The sequence below is a fragment of the Ruditapes philippinarum genome, unplaced genomic scaffold (genome assembly GCF_026571515.1).
Source record: "Ruditapes philippinarum isolate M1 unplaced genomic scaffold, ASM2657151v2 ctg2418_1_1_1_1, whole genome shotgun sequence".
Taxonomy (NCBI): domain Eukaryota; kingdom Metazoa; phylum Mollusca; class Bivalvia; order Venerida; family Veneridae; genus Ruditapes; species Ruditapes philippinarum.
In genome coordinates this window covers 81,298-102,475 of record NW_026864039.1, presented here as the reverse complement: position 1 = coordinate 102,475, position 21,178 = coordinate 81,298, and the positions used below count along the sequence as shown (strand labels likewise).

At 31.6% G+C, this 21,178-nt stretch overlaps 2 protein-coding genes across 3 annotated transcripts in view; one reads left to right on the top strand and one right to left on the bottom strand.

The window, feature by feature from the left end:
- Positions 1-21,178, bottom strand: part of LOC132724229 (synaptotagmin-7-like) — a 210,658-nt gene that overhangs the window by 176,500 nt on the left and 12,980 nt on the right. For both annotated transcript variants that reach the window (XM_060709053.1, XM_060709054.1), the window contains exon 2: positions 10,264-10,540. In XM_060709053.1, the coding sequence (XP_060565036.1) occupies positions 10,264-10,540 (277 nt within the window). The remainder of the gene's footprint in view (positions 1-10,263; positions 10,541-21,178) is intronic.
- On the top strand, positions 16,890-19,904 carry LOC132724228 (chondroitin sulfate glucuronyltransferase-like). The gene has a single exon (XM_060709052.1). The coding sequence runs from the start codon at positions 17,037-17,039 to the stop codon at positions 19,662-19,664; it is 2,628 nt and encodes an 875-aa protein (XP_060565035.1). The 5' UTR covers positions 16,890-17,036; the 3' UTR covers positions 19,665-19,904.

Below are 21,178 nucleotides of genomic sequence, written 5' to 3'. Positions count from 1 at the left end.
ACAATTTAATAGAAACAAACCCGTTAATATAATATCACATGCAGTGAAAATCTTCAAGAATAAAATGCTGGGGCAAAGGAATACAGCCAGGGTAGGGGAATATGGCCAATGCAAAGGAGTTATACCAGAAGTTTTTGTAGCATTAATAGCAGCTGTCACATGGTTTGAGTATGCCTGCTCTTCTCACTAAACAAAACCCAGTTGTTAAGTCAATAAAAGGAAATACGTTTCATTCAATAAAAATTCCATATGCTACATTTATATATATTATGGGTCTTGGTCAGCGACCTATAATAATTAAATTAACCTCCTAACTTTCTTTCTTCAAGTTCAAATGAAATTTCTGAATAATTGCTGAAAGAAGTCCATTTCAATGGAAAATAATTCCAACATTTCTATCTAAAGTACAAATAAGTCCTTTATTTATGTCAGAGTAAAGTAATATTTCTTCTAGAATGAGAGGATTTTATTCATCATGAATTCTTATCTCCAGCAAACACAATATGTCTGTATGACCTAAACACTGCCACTTTCATATAGATTGCTTCATATTAGCCACAAAAATTGTCATTATTTCTAGGTCAGAAGATAAACCTGATGTAATACATTGGACAACTATGATTAGAATATTGGAATGATAAAAAAGTCTTTAAAGAAACTGAATAGTTACTGAACAGAGCTCCTATAAGTTAAAATAAAAAAAAAACACTAGAAACTTTAAATCTTTCACAAAAAGCAACTAAGGGAAATAAAATGGACAGATATGCATAAGGCAATAAAGAAATATGCTCAGAATTAAATTAACAATTATATTTAGCTCTTTAAATAGCCTTATAATGTTGAGATAAAAACATTTAGTTGTTGCTAGTCAGTTAGAGGTGAAAAAAATTATTCTGGAAAAAAAAACAAGTTACTTGTACAGATCAACATCAAAAAGTACATCAATCTTGTCAAAAATATATATACTTCCAGTGATGCAAAAAAAAACAAAAATTGCATTCTATGTACTCAATGAGACAGAATATACACATGTAGATATTAAAACATTTATAATTTCTTCAGAGAACAAAGATATTTTTATAATCAAATTTACAGTAGACAAGACATGCTGAAACATCTGACTGGTCATGTCAGACTTGCACAAGGTAACCTACAAGACTAACTGCAAAAAAGCCACAATAAAATCAATATTTTATATCACCTTAAATTACTAATCATGTAATAAACAAAGCTTACTGGGCAGGTAAGATGATTTCCCCCATTGATTTACTCATTAATTAACAACTAGTGGTTATAAAACAGCATCAGTCAACATGATATCTGGTGGCACACAACCACAACTTACATTAAACATTGATGCTCACCAGATTATAATCTGCACATGTCATATAGAAACAGACATATCGCAACCTATCAACTTTAAAGCAAATTGTTAAAGCAGATTTTTTCAATACCTTTCTGTTCATCCTGGCAGTCCATATAAAATAACAATATGAATTTGGACTTCTTTTATTATTATACATTAGTATAAACTTTATTCAATGTGATATAAAGTCACATATTACACACAATGTTGTAGCTTTCAAGTATTTTCCAACGAACATATAGCATGTATTTATAAAACAAGAGCGATCAGTAATCACATGTGTCGCCTCATGATGGCCAATTTCATGTTGGGACAAATTTTGTGACAGACGGACAGACAGACGGACAGTGCACAACTAGACTTTGTACTGATCATTCCTGTAAAGTTTGGATAAAATTGCACCAGTAGTTTATGAGGAGTAGTTCGGACAAGCTTTTGCGTATCTGGCAACACACAGAAAAAAACTCCTTTTTTATCAAAGGGCCATAACTCGGCAAAAAATCATTCAACCGGAAAAACCCGTGCAATATGCGCAAGGACTTGAGCTACAGATCAATCCTGTAAAGTTTCATTGAAATTGCATAAGTGGTATAAGAGAAGTAGTCTGGACAAACTTTAAAAATAAAAATTATTAAAGGGCCATAACTCAAACAAAAATCATTGAACTGGAAAATGCTGACAATATGCACAACTAGACTTGGTACTGATCATTCCTGTAAAGTTTGGATGAAATTGCACCAGTAGTTTATGAGGAGTAGTCCGGACAAGCTTTTTGTGTATCTGGCAACACACAGAAAAAGAAACCTTTTTATCAAAGGGCCATAACTCGGCCAAAAATCATTCAACCGGAAAACCCGTGCAATATGCGCAAGGACTTGAGCTACAGATCATTCCTGTAAAGTTTCATTGAAATTGCATGAGTGGTATAAGAGAAGTAGTCCGGACAAACTTTAAAATTAAAAATTATTAAAGGGCCATAACTCTGACAAAAATCATTGAACCGGAAAATGCTGACAATATGCACAACTAGACTTGGTACTGATCATTCCTGTAAAGTTTGGATGAAATTGCACCAGTAGTTTATGAGGAGTAGTCCGGACAAGTTTTGTGACGGACGGACGGACAGACGGACAGACAGACAGACAGACAGACGGACAGACGGACAGACAGACGACGGAGAAGTGATCCCTATATGTCGCCACTACTCCGTAGAGGCGACACAAAAAAAACAAAGGTGCATCTCAATTAATCGCTCAATTAATTTTATATTTTTTAATTACATAAAAAAATCAATGTTCTTATTCTAATATTCTAATTTTTAAATAAGGTTATTGCAGATGGTATTCTTGAGATTTTTAACCTATAAACCAGATACACAAAATCTCAGAATGTTGGCATAAATCAATCAGTCTTCAATATCTTTTAACATACCAAAGTTCTACAACATCAAATACAAGCCTTTAATACATTATAACACAAATATTGGGCACAAAATATTTCCTTCCCAAAATTTGCAAGATGGATACATATACCAAAACATTATATACACTTCAGCCTCATTAAAACGCTCATGTTGGGGTCCAATGTCTCAACACCGCGTTCTAACGAGGCTCTCATTAGAACGCTCATTGCGAAATTACCGCATTACCCCACCCACTGCATATATATATTACGCTGATTTTTTTACTTACTGTTCAATGAATATCGACATTATCTTTTTCTAAAACCATTCAATGATGTAAACATATATTATATTCACAAATAATACTAATTATATTTAAACAAAAGGAAAAACTTTCGAAAGAAAATTATAAATCATGAATGTAGTGTAAAACAGGGGACACAACTAAAGCTGGACTGTAAATAACACTGAAATTTACAGTCCAGCTTTAGTTGTGTCCCCTAGTAAATCAAACGCCAATTACTTCCTGTCATGGCCGCTCTATTTACAGTGCAGGATTTTAAATTGATTTTGGGCTTGTGGGTTATTTAATTCAGCGAGGTTTACATGTCAAAGATATGTGTGTGAATTTTAGTTTATTTATACTCTCCACCGAATGCCAATGTAACAGTTATGATATGAATTTGAGATTTTGGAAACAATTTGAAGACAGGTAAAACAACAAAAGAGCGGATAAACGCTTACCTGGGCATGTTTTTCACACCTTTGGCGATCATAAATGTCCTAATAACAATTGTTTATTGTACTTGGCTATCAAATTGAGCAAGCGTTATAGCGCGCTATAAATCTAAGTCTACTTAAAAAAAAAAATTTTTTTTTTTGGGGAAGTATCTTTTCTTTTTTTTTTTGGGGAACCAAGGTCTATGAGCGCTCTACTGAGATTAGCGTTATAGTGAAGAGCGAGTTATCGAGGCTACAGTGTACTATTAAAGCACATAAAGAAGAAAACCTTTTAAATATGAAATTAAAGCTGCGGTTTCACTTTCTCCCAGCAGAGTCCAGGACCACCCCGGTAAGTTACTGGGATGATCCAGACCGATCCGGGGTTAAATTATTGTTGCGGTCACACTTACCCCAGCAGCACTACGGTAATTCCCAACTAAAACCCAGGATGCGCCCTGGACCATCCAGGCAGAGCCCAGGAGAAGCTACGGTTCATGCTGGTGTTTGCCCCGTGTAACCCCGGTCGTTCCCGCCAGAGCTAAGGATGAAGCCGGCAAAGCTTTACCTTCCCAGATCATTCCCTGTGATATGAAATATTTCATTCCATCCAGGGTAGAATGCCAGATGTTCCTGGATCATCCCAGACGTTGCTGGCAGAGTTACGGATGTACCCCGGTTGTTCCTGGTCGTTCCCGGATCACCCCGGATGACTCCCGTGGCTTTGACAGGGTTCTACCAGGATGTAAGTGAGACTGCAGCTTAATGAGTGAAACATTTTGTCCATCATGTGCATGATGTGCCGATCAGAATTATAAACCCTTGCTACTAGAATACAAACAAATACGCACAAAACTCATTCATTCTCATTTGCCTGCAATCCCCTGATGTAATCAAAGCTGGAGGAAAAGACAATAGAAATAAGATATTTGAAGACAGAAAGACCAAGTTAATCAAGCAATGCAGACAGCAATCTGTGTCAATACACTAAACAAGGAAATTCTCAATGACAAATTCTTCATAAAAATCTATACCCACATGAAACCACTGCAATGTCAAATTAACATAAAACATAAATGTTTTTGCATTTTATTAATTGCATTTAATTAGAATAATTTTAATTAGTCTATAAGAATCTGACAGGAATTTGTCTACAGTTCTATGTCAATGAGTATGAATATTTTATTACAACTTTAATACATTATATGACTGAGGCTTTCCACAGATTTTTAAGTATCTATCTAATATTTAATAGGGTCACCATTTGTAAAGCACACAAGTGTGCTATTAATGACAATGTTTGGCAAAAGCAACAGGCAGTAAATCCATTTTGCTTGCCATTAGGGCTGACCAAGTTCACTGGTTGTTTTCCAGTTGTTGTGATATGAGCAATGACAGAGGGAGAGATGCTGACATGCCAGTATGTTATACATGTTTAAATAGCGTGACAAAAATGATTTGTTACAAAGTTTGCCTGAAGACAATTTCTTCAGATGAAATCTAACTCGTAGAGATGCTTGGTTATCATGGATCATCAGCTGGTACAAGAGTAGTGTATGTTAAACAGTTAAAGTAATCCACATATATAGAATTCATAAATAAAACATTTATAGGCAAGCCACAGTACCACATAATATATACCAGGAAAGAAAAGTTTCTCATATATAAAACATCAATAGTCAAAATCTTGATCAATTTTTGAATTTGTGAGTAGTTAAAGGAATTTCTAAACATGTCTATGATATAAACCAGATGCACAAAATCTCAGAATATTGGCGAATGAATCTGAGTGAGTCTTCAATGTCTTTTAACATACCAGATTGTTTTTTTTTTTTTTTTTTTTTTTTCATTCTTTCTTTGTTAATAACAGAAAAGACATTCCTTAACAAGCAGTGTAAGCTCTAAATAGTGAAAGAACTTACAAAACATGCCATATATTCTAAATATCAAATAGAACTGAGATGAAATTTTAAGAAGCATTTTTATTATGTAAAAATCAAATGATGAGAAAATCAACAAATTGTTTGACTTTTTGTACTAACTTTTGTACAAGTGTTTATTTGAAGGACATTTTCTCTGTCATTACATGCAGCAATTATGTTTAAATGGCGATCATCACATACATTTCTTATTTGAGTTCAACAAACTTGTTAAAGTGATACAAACTGAAATTAAGGGAGGCAAATCTGGCAAAAATAATTTTTCTTCCTTCATCATTTATCTTCCTTGTGAGAAAAGGCTATTCTACAAGATCAGAGAAATATTTTAGCTTGAACCACCATTAAGAAAGTTACTAATTAATATCGGTATTAGTGTGGTATAAGGAGACAACTCACTGCTAATAGAGAATGTTGCAACATCAAGCTCAAATTTATTATAATCAACATGTAACACTTATAATGAAACATTCTAGAAATTGTTCTAGATAATAAATTCATAGACTTATCATTTCTACAGAAATTCTTGCATGTTATCATTAAATTATAAAAGAGGTTTCACTTCTGTGGTTATAATGTACCAAAGAAATACAGTTGAAAGAAGGGAGACAATTCAAATAAATCAAACTACAGTAGTAATTCAACAGTTGTCTTTAATATATAATTGAGATTCGACATAATAATTCTTAGGAGATTAGGGAGTTTGCAGAACCAGTAACCAAATAAATACAAAACATGTACAAAACAGATTTTTTATAATTTGTTTGATTTGATATTAAAATATAGTTAATTTCTCTTCATTGTACAGATTCATGTAAGACATAGTTTCTGAGTTACCGGCAGTTGTTCCAGTTAAAAAAAATGTAACAGGACTGACTTGATATCTATTTTACTTTATCACATAAATCACAGTGCAATGTCACAATTTGGCATAATGTCCCTTTTGCTCATATTAAGAAAGTTCTAAACATAGTAAAGTAGATCTTATATCATCAACTCCATATAGTTTATCATTTGTCAACAATAAACACAGGTAAATATCTTTTACTATATTATAATTACATGAAAATTCTACTACTACCACATTTAATATAATTTAACAGTTCTAAAAATAATATCTACAACTCAAAATACAATCATAACAGCAATGTTAATTGTCAATCAGAAAATAAATCACAATAAAAAAGAGACATTGAAGATTTCTTGCACGATTAATATTACATGTACTTACTTACCTGAGTGCAACTTAAGTTAAAGGGACTTCACGTTTTTTTTTGACAATTTCCGAAACATGTGTACCATTTGATGAAGGTCATATTAAGCGTGAATACTTCCAACCATTCCCTCACCGCGATTTTCCCGTATATATATTTACATATTAATATCTTTTATATTGCAAAATGACTCAAAATTCAAAAGCGCTGCAATGCTTTTCACTCAAATTTGGATAAAAATCACAAGAAAAAATGATATTCAATTTAATTCTCAGTAAATTTCTTCATAATTCTTTGCAGATTTTTCTATTTTAAGTGCTTCCCTTGATTTATGTAAAAATTTCAAATTTTAAGTTTTGAGGCTTTTTGGACTCTGAGTGGAGTTCCTTTAAAGAAAATATTGAATCTTTGTAAACAATCTAAAACCAGTCATTGTTGTAACTTGTTATAAAATCATTACAAAACCAGCACTTTTGGTGTTGCCAATTTACCATCCAAATCAGGGCAGTAATCACTTTGAATTCATCTGAGCACAATTCAGCCACCAAATTGTTCTTGGGCAAGCTGTCAAGCAGTTCACCAGTACTAGTTGCCTTCACTTTCACAATACTTTTATAAATGCTAGAGCAGAGGTACAGTGTGAATGACCCTAGAAAGGATTTCATGATCAATCTCAACTTAAGTGAGGAATTGAACCCAGGTTGCTTGATTCACAATCCAACTCTCTACCAATTTAGCTAACCAGATGGGTCCAAAACAACTTTTCATTAGTTCCTTCTCCCCAAACCTTAGAGTGGAAAAGCATTGTTAACACTGTTATTATTGGTTTTGCTTTAAATAAGAGTATATTTAACACATAGATTTCTACATTACATACAATATATACATATTTACATACACTATGATTGCTAACTATAGTCTATGAGAAGCTCAACTGATTACATACATATCACTTACCCAAATTTTCTGAAGACAGGAAAGGTAGAAAAGAATAAATTTTACAAGAAATATAGTTTACTCCAATAGTGTGCAAGGGAGGCAACTGTAACACTTTCATTTGTAGATTAGAAGAGAAAGTTTACTCCCTTAGAAAAGAATAAATTTTACAAGAAATACAGTGTCAAGGGAGACAACTGCAACACTTTCATTTGTAGAATAGAAGACAAAGTTTTTCTCCCCTAGAAAGTGTTAGTAGATATATCACTGAAAAATGTCATTCCATTAACTACCTGACAATGATAACTAGTGGGTAATATCGAAAATAAGGATGAATTATTGCCATGCCAACATTAGTTATTGTTTTTAGACATTTATACAAGTTTTCATATTGTCTAATAAAAGTAAGCTTATTTATCAATTTCAGGATATTGTCTGACAAAACCATAAATATAATCTAGCTAATATGACAAGAATGGCAAAATAAAAAGATGATGAATTTTATTGCTCTCCAATTTTTTTCTCCAAATACCCCATAGGCCTGTTCTTTAAATTGCAAATGGCCGCAAAAACTTAAAGGGAAATAATTAATTTATTTATCTAATTTACCACATTTATATGAGCCACCACAGTATAATGTCATCACTGAACTCAAAAGAATCAAATCAATGAGGAAAATTGTCAGATTTTAATAAGTGAACATTTAAATCATTAAATTATCAAAGCGGCAAATGAGTCAGTTAAAGGCAGTTGATATTAGAAATGCAAGCTATTTATAAAAAAAAAACTTTTAAAAAATTGTATCAAGATCTATTCATCTTTTTTTTTAAATATTAGAAAATAATTGTTCAAGTTATAAACACCATGTCCCCAAACTGCCTAATGAAATACATGCTTTTATCAATTTTCACAAAATACGAGTGTTACACACTGAATTAGTTTATTATAATGGTGTTATAGGTGTTATTATTAGGAGCATAGGGCCAGGCAGTAAATATTTTACAACTGCAATCACAGATTGTTTTCTATTGTTTATTTTCATCATTATTATTTCTTTTCCTCTTTTTTTCTTCTTTTGTTTCCATTATATTTGTTAGCAACATGTAACCTGATATGAGGAGAATATCTGTTCCTGTAAGCTTACAATAACAGCATTATTTCCTGGAATTACCAGATCTCATCATTGACACATTGAACAAGGCCTGGATTTAGGTAATGTGATAATTTTCTATCTCTGTCAATCACAGAACAATCTGTTCAAGGACAGGAGATTAATATCAATCTGAATTTGTATACAGGATTTCGTTCTCTACCATGTTACAACAAGGAGGCCAATGAGCACTGAAATAACTCAATTGAGCAAAGGCAAAACTGAGCATGCACGAAGGCAAAGCTGAGCTTTCATAATCAGAAAGCCTCCTGGGGTAATATTACAATTGCCATTGCACAGAATGATAGAAGTATAAGCTTTATTTAAATTTTCCAGAAATCACCGATATTTAGGTATGTCACTTGACACATTTAATTCTGTAAATTTCTTATTTCTACCTGTTTCAAAGTATGTGACCCTCAGAATTCAATTGGCTTTTTCTATCATTGTAAACTAGAAAAGCATACAGGACATAAAAGTTGTATCTTCCAGACAATGTCAATGTACAGTGTAAATATACAGGCTGTATAACTTATATGTCCCAAAACTCGGAACAATTTCATTTCAACTATCAGGGTAAGTTAACATAATTAAATCTACTAAAATGATGTCAATGTTTCCAATCTTGTATATAATTAATGTTATATTGTCTGATCATTTTATACAGCTTTACGAGGGAGAAGAGCGGCACTGTCAGGAGAATGACACAACCAGGAGAACGACCCAATCATGAAAATGATTTTACTGCAGTAATAGAAAAATCTCATTCCCGGACCATGGTTTAAAGATCACATAGGGGAAAATTTAATTAGCATCAGGATATTAGAGGACATTTTGTGAAGATTAGATATAGATGAGGCAGCAATATTTTATACATTATTTCTGTGATACTTTGTGCATGATGAGGTAATCATGTCATGCAGGTTAATCATGTGCATTATCAGAACGACATTTTAATTGAAGATTTAAGATAAATTGATCATTAGAGAACAATGATAGCTCAACATTATTACCTGACGGTAATTGATAAACGACCTTCATGTATAAGACAATCATCATTAATGTAGTTCAATAAAATAATTCTGAATCATTTATCTGTTGCTCTGGTGTTGTTTTATGTGACAACATTGCTTTATTTGCATCACATACATGTCTACCACATTCTTGTAACTCAAAATTATTAATACAGATAATTTGGTACTTTGATTTTTCAATACAAAGTGATGTATCTGATGAATATACCCAATAAAATTTTCCTGACCATGCAACAATATTGGACCAAAGACAACAGGAAATATTAAATGATATCATACTTGTCTGTCTATATAGGAAGAATAAGGAAAAATGTGAAAGACTAATACACATAAATTTGCATTTTGGTAATAAATATAATTCGAGAGTTAATTGACCACAAAAAAAGTTGTAAGTCTGACCTTCTTTATTTAGTTACTGCAGTTTTGCGGTCAACCCTCGATATACAAAACCTTAATGCTATACGGATGAATTATCTACTATACGGGTGAATTATCATTTCTTACCGTATAGTTTTTCGTGTCAGTATAGGAGTTGATTTTTTCTCGCCATGAGAACCTTTCTCCTCCCAGGACCGCTTGTTGAGCTGCCTGACATCGCTACATTCACTGCCCAGCTCCAGTGATCGTACTGACCTAGATAATTCCTCATCCTCTTCTTCAACCGTCTTCTGCCGACGACAACAATTGTAGCACCAGGCACATAACATCATTACGAGTATAAATAGAACTACTGAAGTCAAGGACACCAGGACGATCATAACAATGTCAGACCGCTCCATACCTATAAATAGATCAATTAGTCTTGGTAAAATATGGAAAAAAAAGATCAACAAGAAAGGGCGGCGTTCAATGAACGTTCAATGAACGCAAGCCCCACACAACCCAGCAATACAGGACCATCGGCAAGGAGCCCAGCAAGACCCAAATAAAAACAGGGCAAAAGCCCAATTTTTTTATTTTCAATCAATATGTTCCTGTTAGATCATGTGCACAGTTTAAATAGACCATACTATTCATTTTTCATTTTGTCTGTTTGTCTATATGGTACTGTAACTTTGTCCATTATTAAGGTGAATTGGTCAATAATGGAAGGTCAGTAATAATTATGGTACGTTGATATTATTAAGTATCACACATTCGAATAAAATATTATAATTCATCTTAAAACATGTTCAAACTAAAGCACTTATAACTTTTTTCCAAGTAATATTTTATAAGGATATCTAAATGATACACTGCTATTGTTTTTATCATTATTTGAAATACTTATGGAAAGTGTGCCTACACTTTCATTAAATGGAAGAAAAACATAAAATTATGCTTTACAAATAAACTAGATTTATAAGTTATCATGCAGCAATTAATTGTCTACAGACAGACTCATGGACAGACGAAGGGACAACACCATACTATTATACATCTTGTAGGTCTTTTGGAATATAAACTGGGCATAGCTCTAGAAATCATTGGTTTAAGATAATGCCCTTTGTATTATAACCAACAGTATCTTGTCAAAAAAGTTTCAAATTATTGGCCTTAAAGATATTAGTTTGGTTCTAAAGAGCATGACTATATAACTGTAAATGGGCTGAAACTAACTGTTAACCAAATTAACATCAAGTAAGGTGAGACCCTGACAGTGACATTATGCTCATTCAATGGTATATAGTAAGAAAACATATGAAAGTCAAAATAAGTTTGCCTTTTGCCATAATTTCTTTCAATTTTAGAATTAACTTCTCATGTCAATAAATAACTCATGGTTCAAGGAAATTTCTGTAAATATCCATCAGAATTAAATTAATTTAAAGAGTGGGACAGTCTTTTTATATTTTTTTTTTATCTACACCTTTTCCAATATCAATCACCTTTATAACTGTAAATCTTTTGAAATAGTCAATTTAGTTATTTTGACAATGAAAAAATGAGCATAATGTCACTTTTATCCAAAATATGTATATCTATTTTAGCAACAAATTAGTATTTGATGTGTTTTAAATGTGTGAATATTGGAAATCACACAAAGGGTATGTATGGCAGGCTGTCCAGCACCCTCTGACAAAAAATTAGGGCAAATTTTAGGGCAATTTTTAAGAAATTTTAGGGCTAAAATTAGGAATTTTAGGGTAAGTAAAAGGAATTTTAGGGCTAAAATTTGGAATTTTATAACTAAATTATGGCCCCAAAAGACCATGATTTGGGCTCAACTTTGCATATTTGATACAAAAGTAAGTAACTCACAAATAATGCTCTAGTTCAGTTATAACAAAAGTGTCTACCAGTGTTCCATAGTCAACCGTGAATAAATAGAGTCACTGGTCAACTGCCTTTAACTGCCTACTATGAATAAGAGCTGAAAAACTTAACTACATTAAAACATAACTAGAATGAAAACATTTTTAAAGTTATGAGTATCCCAGAACAACCAATATTCAATTAGTTCAGCTGTTATTTGCCAATAGTAAATGGAAAGAGAAATTATGCTTTAAATTTATTCTAGAGCGATAAATGCATAAAAAATTTATCAACAATTATTCATTTTAAGTTTGGTACAGTTTGAACAAGTCTCGATCTTTCTTAAAAAACAATAAAAACGATATGACCCACTCTCAGGTCATTCCCATGAATATTCTAATCTAAATTCAAACAGCAGGGTTACAGTCTCCACTAAAGAATTTGTTAAAAATAAATCAGGGCTATTAAAAATTGTATAAATTTAAATTTCACAACAGAGTCAATCTATGCAATGATTTTTAATAGTTTTTTTCCAGATTTAATAAAAACATACACCTAATGTTATTACATATTTACAGTACATTGCATTGGTATGGCTAGTGTTAATGTGTACAAAAAGGGCAGCTGAAGGTGTCTTTTCTTAGTACGCTGAATTGGGGTGCAAAATGGTAAAGCATCCAATCATTAAAGCCAGTTTACCTTACCCACTTTATAATATTACCAAATATGAAAACTTGTCTAGATCTGCCAGCTGGTATCACTTACAAAAGATCTATTCTATAGTCATAACTTGACAATAACTTGATTACAAATTAAGATTTTATTAAAAAGGTCCCCTACATAAAGTCTGATGAAATTTTGTGGTACATCATAAATAGTTGCTTTAAATACACCTAAGACTGAGGTAAATGGTTTAACAACTGTAGCAAATAAAAAAAATAAACTTGCTTGGAAATTTTTTTATCTCTATTTTAAACAAGTGACCATTTTGATATAGTCAAAGTCGGATAATTTTCATTGTTCCATTTAAAACAAACAGTTTCTTATTATTTTTCTGATAACATCTGGCAATAAATCAAGTATGACATTTCTGCAGAAGTTGAAGTAAATACAACAAGTGACTATATGCAATTTAGTCAGATATGATATCAGCGCCATTGACTGTGTTAAAATTTAGGTTGTGATTTAAAAATTGTTGTTTCGGGATATGTTATAACAAAAGATAAAAAAATAGGAATTTCAGTGAAAAAATAGGGCATTTTTAGGAATTCCCTTTGAATTTTTCATTTTTTTAGGAATTTTAGCCAAACTGAAAAAAAAATAGGATTTTTTAGGAATTTTAGGGACGCTGGACAGCCTGGTATGGGTTACTTCTTTAATTTGTCAACAAATAAAACAGTTACATATACATTTTCATACAGCAAAGCACTAAACATAAAAGCTAGGGCCTCAATCCATTTAAATTTGTATCACTAAATACATCAAGTAAACCACACCTTTTATCACATAACATGAAAAAACTCAGTCATAAACTCCATTCACTATGTACTGTTAGAATGCTGCTAAAATTACCGCTAAATATGAGGTAATCAAGTTGACAGGGGCTAATTTCATAATTTGTCCATACATATAGCTTTATTCTGTTCTGTGACTGATTGAATTTACAAACCATTATCACTCTTAAAAAAAGATTTTATCTTGATTATGTTGTCATAATATTTTCAAGTTGTAAATACTGGTAATCTAGGATAATATGCCACTCTGTAAATTTAAGAAACAATTTCCTTGTAGTAGCCTATAAATTATGGCACCTAAATAATCTGGAGGCAAATTTTTAACAAGATTATGTTAATTGAATACACTTAGTAATTATTCCAACTTCCCTACATTAAACTTTTCAAAACTTTTCAATAAAAATTATGAACAGCATATCAAGAAATTTTGATAAAAATTTGGAGTTTTAAAGAGCAGACAACTTTCGTAATAATATTTCAGTCTTACAATCATCATGATGAGCACATAGTTCCAAAATTCACATGGATACCTTTTAAAGTGTTTGAGTAATAAATGTACTTAACTAGATAAATCTTAAATGCCACCTTTATAGAGCACAATTATTCTGCAATCTGACCTTGCTCAATTCCATAATGGTAGCTCAATTTCTGTACTTTGATATCCAAAACCCTTTGACTTGAAATTGACTGTAGGTCAAATTCATTGCACAAATTCCAATGCCATGCAAGTACACTACCAAAATATCATGTGTAATGGACCTTTCGTTTTCAAAAGATACCTTACAAGTAATTACCTTAAGCTTATAACCAAACTTGAGTTTTTGTTACCATTACTTTTAGTTTGTAATATAACTATCATTACAGATTGAAGGCTTTTTGGGTTTGGGCGTGTGTGCATTTTTTGTGAACATAACCTTAATATTTGTGACTACAGTGTTTATCTATATATATGTAATATAACACCCATAACATCATACTATAAAGTATCAATTTACTTAACCCTATCATATATTTTTATGATTTAACAACAGACATTTATATCCTGTTCATAAAAAATGCACTAAAATGCACAGCATTTTTATGTACAAAAGATTCAGATCTTACAATATAAAATATATGAAAGAAATTCATTTTTTATATTTTTCAGACATCTTGTTAAAAATGTAATATAATTCACAAAATTTTACACAAATTACTTTTCAACAATTACTCTGTGACGTCATCATCTGATGTTGTCAATAATATAAAACCATGACATTACACACCAAAAATCACATAAAACCACTTAAAAAGCATGAAATAAATAGAAAATTTGTTTGTGATGCAATTCCACTCTTAAAAATATTGCATCTGGTACATTTGATGTTACATGCAAAACTCTTATATATTATTACGAATATAATCTAATATACATTTTCATACAAAGAAAAATAGAAATTAAGCTCCAGTTAATGTAATTTTTAAAAGGTCACTTATAAAACATTTGTCATTGACTTTTCCTGAAAAAGATTTCTTTATTTCTTTCATTGAGGTATTTCAATATCATATACATTCCAGCAGGGAAGACTGGGCTTGCCCAACTGTGTTGTCTCATTAAATAAAGTCATTACTTACTTACTTACTTACATACAAACTGTAGTGTTAAGTAATGAATGAGGTTGGTGGCGGAAACTGTTATTTTTCGACTTAGCTGTCCCAACAGACATCTTGAAAAATTTCTCTAAGCACTCCGACAGTGGCCCAGGCCATCACTCTTCTAATGTGATACTAAATTACACCTTGTAAATAATGAATGAGATCTGCTGACTAAACCAGGGGATAATGCCTGTGTAATAGTGCCATTTAACACCAAAAAAAATCTCCCTTTTTTTAAATGTTCAAAGTTCACAGAATCAAAAGATTTATCTGAAAAATATTGATAGAGAGAGAGAGAAAGGGTAAAATTTATATGACATAATTATTATAAGACTGAATTTATTTTGCAATTAAATATTCATGAACTAAATGTACTTGCTTATAAGAATTTAAGAATTTGCAGATGTCTTGAATGTTTTATTAACGTTATACATTTAAGAGATGTGTATATCTGACATTTTAGGAAGCTTTAAATAAAGCAAGGGTACAGAGATATTCAGGTTATAATAGTGAGTATAGTATTATTGGACAGGTTTTTTATTATTATTGGGTTTTATGTTGCACCAACACAGTATAAGTCATGCTTCACTGGAGGAGAAAGATCTCAGGTGCCCCTCTGGGCTTAAACCCTAACCCTCTGTGTGTTATTGAAGGCACAAACCAGCACCTGAGTAGAACCACCGACGTTCCTTTTAGCTTGCTGGATAGTTATCTCACATGAAAGTATCTGAAGACGTTTGTAAGGTTCAAACCTAAAACGGTGAGATGCAAGTGGTTTGAAATCAACAACTCAAACCACTCGTCCACGGATGCCCTTGTAATGGCATCTCATTGACAGTATAGCAACAATTGCAAAATCTAGTTTTCAGCTTGTTATATATTATATATTCAATTTATAATCACTGTTGTTTTTAATTCTTAATGTCAAAAATATTATAATTGTTATTGTATAGAGATATGTAATGGACAGAGTAAGTTCAATCACAAATATATATATATATATATATATATATAAAAAATATTTCAGTATTTTGGAAACATAATTTGTTTTATGTGTCAGTATTATACACTTAAATCTTAATGTTACAAATAAATATGTGTTTCACTATTCCTTTTGTGTATTAATTTAATTGCATTTGCATTAATTTTGTTTTGTTGATAATATCTTCATAAATATCTAATATTAAAAATTCGCAAGAAATATTCTTAAATTTATCAAATAATATTAATTTTTTATAGAATTTGAAAGAACATTTATTTAATTCTTCATATGTCTGAAATATTTATGACTCCATATACAAAATGTAAATGTATTTACCAAAACTGGTTTGTTAAAGTTATTGCCCAATAAAATATTAAAGTAATTCTTGTCTTTTAAGTGATCAATATTATTTTTGTTTAATGTTTCTCCACTTTATACTCTTAATGTGTTTAACCTTTTAGTAAAAAATAACAACAACAAAACAAGATTTTGTCTACGTGATCAAAATTCGAATCATAAAACAACTTGTTCATAATAATAATCAATTACAAAAAATTTTCTGAACATAATTTAAAAACATCACAATAGTCATCTTTGTTAAGTGTCCTACCTTCAACAGAAAACCACCCACCCGTAAACCTAACTTACCTACCTTATACGCTTTATGAAGTGAAACAGCCTATCAAAATGATAATAATACATACGTAGATAATTGCCAATGTAATTATGTTCCACATGACTTCATACACACTTTATTTCCTCTCATTTTTTACATCAAATTTCGCATTTCATAAGTTTGAGACACCAAGGCACTATCATATCAAAAATTTAAATAATTCTTCAATTTATCTAACACAAACAATACAAACAATAATTAAAGTTGATCTGAATAGTTAAAAACATACGGAACCATGGGACGCAGTCAAAATAAATCATCTTCTTTCGGATTTTCAAGATTTCATTTTCGAGTTTACAGAAAGTTTTATATATCTAGTGTTGCCCCAGTGGTAGTAGGGGTTTGTCTTGGAATTACTATTCATATGCTGATAATGGAAATGGGATGTAATAGCAAGGATAACGGACTTACTGCTGAGGAAATCACGCAAAGGTCTTTAAACATAAAGACTGTTAAAAAAATCCGTAAAAGAAGTGTTGATGCCACTATTCCTGAAGATGAAAATTTAGATTTTGTGGCAAGAATTATCAATTTATCTACACTAAATATATCTGTAAATTTAAATGTGACAAGAAAAAAGTTCTATAGACCTCATACTATTAAAGATGAATTACATTGGAAAGAGAAGTTATTTGTAGCAGTTTTAACAAGTCCAAGTACTATAGAAAAACTTGGTGTAGCTTTTGAGAAAACAACCGCTAGACATTTCCCTGAAGTCATATTCTTCAGCAGTGGAAAAATAAAATCTGAACTAAAAGGACTGAAAATTGTTGCGTTTGAGGATACCAACCCTGAAATGTTGCCAATACTTGTTCTAACATATATAAAGAAAAACTTACCAGAAGCCTACGACTTTTATCTTTTTGTAACAGATAGAACATATCTGCGTGCACAAAAATATCATGACTTTCTGAAATATATGAGTATTACAGAAGATGTCTACTCTGGTAACCTTGCTCAGGATGGAGATTTCTGTACTTTACACAGCGGTATTCTTATATCATACTCTATCATATCCAAGGTGTTATCAGAGTTAACTTGGTGTTCAGTCAACAATAAACAAGGAAATCCAGGAAAAAGATTTGCACAGTGTATACATCATGCCTCTAACAAATTCTGCACACCTTGGAAAAATGGACACAAAATGAAAGCTTTCAAATTAGATAATTTTGACTTTGATTTAGATATCTTGCATTTAAAATCAGATCATTCTTTCAATCAGTCATTAACATTTTATCCAATGCTGGACGATGTTTCATTTTATAAAATACACAGATATTTTTGTACAAAAGATTTAACTGAAGTTCAAAGTCAGATTGATGCCGCTAAAGCAAACATTATTGACCTCAGTCAACATTCACCAGGAGGTCGGGACAGTTTATCCTGGCCTCTAGGGACCAAACCATCCACACAAGTAGACAACAGATTCTCTATAATTCCATGGGTGTACTTCACAGAAAAAGACATGTTCCTTGATGATGAAGTCACGAATGTTAAGGATTTATCAGGGGCTGACATACCAGACATACTTGACATCAAGAGAGAAATAGCTGAAAACTTGAACAAGAAATATCCTTCAAGGTTTACGCTCGAGACAATTGTAAATGGTTATCGTAGGTTTGATCCTAATCGTGGAATGGAATACACAATTGACATACTTCTTTTAGATAAAACAAAGAACAATGGTAAGGTATTTAAACGTGTTCATTTAGTACGACCAATTGGGAATGTTGAACTTGTTCCAACCCCATTTGTAACTGAGAATATACCACTCCATATTATACTACCATTACAACCAACAAATGTAGATTCTCTAGAGAAGTTTTTGGTTTCTTATGCCCACTCTTGTTTAGTAACAAAACAAGATGTTTACTTAATTGTGGCATTGTTATATCCAGCAGCAAAAGCCACCAAGGACCCATTTGAGAAGGCAAAGAAAGTTATTGATGATACGAATAAAAAGTATAATTCTAAAGAAAAATTGTACTGGAAAGCACTGGAAAATGCAGTAACTGATATCAACATTATGGACAAGTTACAGACAGAGTTTAAAAGCGATGTGTTAATTTTACTGACAACTGTAAACAGTGAGATGTCTCCGAATTTTACAAGTCAATATCTAAACAGAGTACGTATGAATACAGTTAAAGAGAATCAAGTTTACTTTCCAATGGGCTTTTGGCAATATCGACCAAATCTTTTGTATGATAAAAAACCATTCCCAGCTTCTGTGGAAATAGGCCAGAAACTTGGTATATACAACAAGAAAGCTACAGATAATGCGGGATTCTATCTGTCTGACTATAAAACAGCTAGAAATGCCATGAAATCTATACCATCTGATATATTCACTATGTTTATAACTTACAAAAAATTTCATGTGTTTCAAGCAGTTGAGCCCAATCTAAAATTTAAATGGATGTATATAACATGTGATTCGCGGATGCAGAAAATGCAATTTGAGGAATGTAAGATCCGAAACCTGGACGGACTTGGAAGTCAACATCACCTAGCTAAACTCATATACGAGTATCGAAACGGAAATTTATCCAAGCCCGATAGTGGTAAACCTACTCCAAAACCAAAAGCACAAAATGCAAATACACCAAAACAAAACAAATCACAAACTTCAAAACCAGGTGCTAAAAAACCAGTTACTCCAAAACCAAAACAAACACCAGCAGCCAATTTGCACCAGCCTTTTGCACCATTTATGGTCAATCCTAGACGAGTACCAGCTCCTAAATACAAACTTAAAGATCCTGAATTAAAACTACATCATGTTAATTTTGATATGTCAGAGGATGACCCACTTGGAGAGGACATGCTGCTTGTAGACCCTAAAAAACCAATCAGAGTGTAAAAAATCTGTCTTCATCTTTTTACCACAGCTGGATCTTTATTATTGAAAGATGTTTCTTGTTTTGAAATTTGATCATTGATCTAATAAGGAGCAAACAATGGTGGAGGAATTATAGTTCAAATGACAGGCTACATGATTTGTTGCATTGGAATCAAATTGAAAATATGTACAAAATATTATTGGTGATTGTAATTAATAGGGATTGCACCTGCGTTTCGAGCTTACAGACATATAGCTAAGTAATTAAAACACTCTGCTTTGTACCCAGTTAATATATATGCACTCATTTAAATAGGTTTATCAAAAAATTTACAATGTAACTTCTGAAAAACGAACACCTGTGGGACTAGGCAAAAAGTGCGGAATATGAAAGTTTCCGGAATTCACAAGTTTGAAATTATCTGAACAAGTTATTGCCATTTGAATTTCATACATATAAAAACTTGTTTTTGCTGTGATAATTTTAATGTTGGTACCTTAAATTTACCCTTACTATATGCTTAAATGAACTTGTTTGTTTTTCAATCTGGACTAAACCAGAGTCATCATTTTGGGGGAAATTATTAAAAAAATTGACTGACTGAAAAGGAAACAGTGCAGACTATATGATCAGACCGCTGAAAACTTGTTATAGCTATCAAACAAATTTATCAGATGTTCATACATGACTTAAACTGATTAATTCACATTTATAACTTTATCAAAATCAAAATCAGACATGTCACTTATATGATACTTATTTCTATCCAGTCTTTTTGTATTATAGTATGAACAACATATTATAAGTACCATGTGGCACATTTATTACTGTTAAAATTTTTAGTGTGTTTTTAAATAATACATAAAAATAAACTGACATGTGTTTTATTGGAAAATTTTATTGTTGAGTTAACATTGTAGACAGTATAGTTATATATTATAGATAAATAGTTAAGGTAAAATTTTACGAGTATATACTTTATACATAAATGAAATATTGAGAAATATTGATGACATAAAATGCATCAATTCATTTTCCGTATTTTCACTAGTGTCTTGCCACTGACTACTTTTTTCTAAATTCTGCCAATACACAAAAGTTTTGGGGAAGTCTTTCAAATTGTAATGTCCAAAAATAGAAAAAAACATATATAATAAACAGAAAATTCAAGTTTTTTCTATAAATACAGGATTGGTATGAAAATTATTATATTTCACTTTCGACTACCACTTTTCATAAAATATCAGCCTCATATGACCAAAGTTGTTCAAATTTTGCCTCTAGTGTCAAAATTAGCCCTGGGGGTTATACAGGTTTTCCTTATATGTCTATAGTAAAAACTTTAAAAAAAATCATCTTCTCGAAATTGAAAAATGCTAGAGGTTAGATATTTTGCATGAAACATTGTGTAGTGAACCTCAGTACCAAGATTGTTCAAATTATAGCCCTGGGGTCATAATTGGCCCCGCCAGGGTGGGGGGGGGGATGTCACTGATTTTCACTATGTATATATAGTAAAAAATTAGAAAATCTT